Here is a 3,582-nt window from a genome sequence, read left to right as displayed (position 1 = left end):
TACCAGTATGTTCGGGAGACCGGAATGCAATCTGGTTCATCATATGAAACCAAACGTGCCCCAGGTTATCTCCAAAGATACCAGCAAGCATTGATCCCGTAAGGACTGACGGGAACATGTCTGTAGCCACTTTCAGATCAAAAGAATATAGTCAAATTGCGCCACCTTCCGAGGAGGGACGGAGGAGGGACTCAGCATAGTGGCTAGTGGAGTGGGTAAACCTTTATACCCGGATGCGATCACGAGAGCATGCACGAGACTGGATTTCGCTCGTGTATGCGTTATGCTGGATGTGAATTCGAAAATGCCAAAGCACATTATTATTATGACACCTGATGAGGAAGGAGGAGAAGTACCGTGCAAAGTTGATGTGGAATATGAATGGCTACCCCCGAGATGCACCAGCTGTATGACATTGGGACACTCAGCCAAGGAGTGCACTGTCAACAAACCCAAATCTATCAAACCACCGGTTAATGTGTATGTACCCAAAGTGGGAGCACTGCGAGGCCCAATGGTGACTAAAAGAACAAGAGACCACCCAACACCTCACACTGTGGTGAAGCAGACAGAAGACCGTGGTACCCGTCCAACTGCAGCGGGACCCAGTCGGGAAGAGAGAGGTAAAGAGATTGTTACATATAACTCTTTCGATGCGCTACAATTACTTGATAGTGCAGAAGGTTCATCAAGGGGTCCTAAGCGAAGCAACCCCGTACCTGGGGACCCATGTTAAACCTTGCCATATGGAACGTACATGGCCTGAACAAGAGGGATCATCAGCTAGCGGTCAAGGATATCATTGCTGAGTTCAGGTTACACTTTATTGGTCTCCTAGAAACACGTGTTCGCATTAATAACTGTGCTAGTATACAATCATTTTTGATACCTCATTGGAAATGGTTTATGGATTATGACAATATTGGAAATCGGATATGGATTGCTTGGGATTATAACTATACTGATGTGGATATTATTGAGGTGGGAAACCAGTTTATACACTACCGTGTCACTATTAGAGCATTACAAGAGTATGTTGATATTTTTTTTTTTTTTTGGTAAAAGTAAGTTTCATTGAGTAAAAATGGTACAGTACAACAATATGGTCCCCAAATGGTTTATCCCTCGACAGGCCAACACGTGTTCGCATTAATAACTGTGCTAGTATACAATCATTTTTGATACCTCATTGGAAATGGTTTATGGATTATGACAATATTGGAAATCGGATATGGATTGCTTGGGATTATAACTATACTGATGTGGATATTATTGAGGTGGGAAACCAGTTTATACACTACCGTGTCACTATTAGAGCATTACAAGAGTATGTTGATATTTTTTTTTTTTTTTGGTAAAAGTAAGTTTCATTGAGTAAAAATGGTACAGTACAACAATATGGTCCCCAAATGGTTTATCCCTCGACAGGCCAAGGGATTCGCCATAATCGAAATAAAGCACGTGTACCGACTGATCTAGCGAGTGAGATGCTATGGATTCGCTGTCTAATGTTGTCAATGATCAGTAATGCTATGGTAGTAGGCGTCCTCTCGGTGTGATCGAATCGTCTCAGGTTTCTTTCCTTCCAAATGTGGTATACACATGCTGCAAGGAGTGCTCTATAAGACATGTTGATTATGTGTTTACCCCTCCATCTCTGTGAAGCCCATGTAATGTCATCCTTCCACTCTCTATTGGGCCATAAGAACCATATCGTTCTTCGAATTTTCATGACACATCTTCGACTAAATCTGCATTGGAAGAATAAATGTGCATGTGTCTCTGTCAGTCCTTCATTGCATAGGATACATGGGCCAAGGTGAGCAAGCCATGGTTTATCAGTCGTAGCCAACTTTTCTTGGACGGCAAGCCATAGAATAAATATGTGGCGTGGGAATTTGAGTGATCCCGAAAGTAGTGAAGACCAGCCTACTTTCGGCCCTGGTGGGTCAAATAACTCATAGATATAAGAGGTATAAGAGTGGCGATGGAGGAATTTAATACGTGCCTACAGAATACTGCGCTTTTGCCACTACCGATGCAGGGTGAATGGTACGCATGGCATAATCGTAGTGCTAGCCCTCGCAACCTGTGGAAGCGACTTGATCGTATGCTAACCAATGATACATCAGCGAATACATAGCATCACACTATCTAGATCAGTCAGTACACGTGCATTATTTCGATTATGGCGAATCCCTTGGCCTGTCGAGGGATAAACCATTTTGGGACCATATTGTTGTTCTGAACCAATTTTACTTAATGAAACTTACTTTTACCGAAAAAAACAAATAGTGGGAGTGCCTATGTTCTCAGTCACCCGCAAACTCAAAGGCACTCAAACCTATTTTTCGAGAACAGAGGAGAAATAAAGGGGATCTTTCTCACAATGTTGAGTTGGCAAGGGGGTTCCTGGAGCAGGCCCAAGTGCTGGTAAGCTCGAACAGATAGGATGAGCTTAATCTTCTGTTGGAGCACTGCAGTCGGCCTGTGTATGCTAAGGCGGCCGAATTTGGAGAGGATCATGCAGCAGAAGAGGGCAAAGATGGAATGGATGAAGGGTGATGACCAGTGCTCCAGAGTGTTCTTTCGTAAAATTGCCCAAAGAAGGACTGCTAGACGAATCATGCAAATTAATGATGCCCAAGGAATTACAATAACGGAACCAAATGCAGTCATACATGAATTTATCTCCTATTATCAATCCTTACTAGGGGGAGACAGGCGTCAGAGGGTGATGGACCTTCGGTTTCTTCGACCTTGGGCGAGGCATATCATAACAACTGAGGAGGCAGGCCACCTACTTGAACCGTTCAGTGCAGAGGATATAAAAAAAGCTGTTTTTGACATCGGCAAGGATAGAGCACCTGGACCTGATGGGTATTCATCAGGATTTTATAAAAAAGCATGGCCGGTGGTGGGATAGGAGATATCGAAGGCAGTACTGGATTTCTTTTCTACGGGGAAGCTTCTTAAACAGATTAATAGCACAATATTGACGGTTATCCCCAAGGTACACTCTCCCACATCTGTTGCAGATTTTCGCCCTATCTTCTGCTGTAACATACTTTATAAAATCATTCCTAAACTTATTGTTCAAAAATTGAGTGTGATATTGGATAAGATTATCAGCCCCTGCCAGGCAGCGTTTGTCCCTGGCCGGAGCATAGGGGATAATGTTATGTTAGCACAGGAACTCTTCACTGGTTACAATCAGGCCCGACTCCCACCGAGATGTGCTTTGAACGTTGACATTCGGAAGGCGTATGAGACTGTCGAATGGAATTTCCTGCTATCGGTGCCTCAGCTTTTCGGTTTCCCAAAGACTTTCAGTCGATGGGTTGAGGAGTGTATCAGTTCACCTTCCTTTTCGGTGGGGATGAACGGAAAGCCACATGGATATTTTGCGGGTGCCAGAGGGCTTCGACAGGGCGACCCCTTATCACCATATCTCTTCGTCCTTGTGATGGAGGTTCTACATATGGGAATACTACAACTGATCGAGCAGGATATGAACTTCGCATTCCATTGGAAGTGTGACGATCTTAGAATCTTCCAACTGGGGTTTGCTGATGACTTACT

At 43.9% G+C, this 3,582-nt stretch overlaps 1 protein-coding gene across 1 annotated transcript in view; it reads left to right on the top strand.

The window, feature by feature from the left end:
• The window catches only part of LOC105159300, a 4,630-nt gene continuing 1,352 nt past the window's right edge, over positions 305-3,582 (top strand). Inside the window, exons 1-3 of the mRNA XM_011076311.1 lie at positions 305-623; positions 2,484-2,880; positions 3,133-3,472. Coding sequence (XP_011074613.1) covers positions 305-623; positions 2,484-2,880; positions 3,133-3,472 — 1,056 coding nt within the window. The remainder of the gene's footprint in view (positions 624-2,483; positions 2,881-3,132; positions 3,473-3,582) is intronic.

Source organism: Sesamum indicum, linkage group LG3 (genome assembly GCF_000512975.1).
Source record: "Sesamum indicum cultivar Zhongzhi No. 13 linkage group LG3, S_indicum_v1.0, whole genome shotgun sequence".
In the NCBI taxonomy this organism is placed as follows: Eukaryota; Viridiplantae; Streptophyta; class Magnoliopsida; order Lamiales; family Pedaliaceae; genus Sesamum; species Sesamum indicum.
This window is presented reverse-complemented; position numbering and strand designations above follow the sequence as displayed.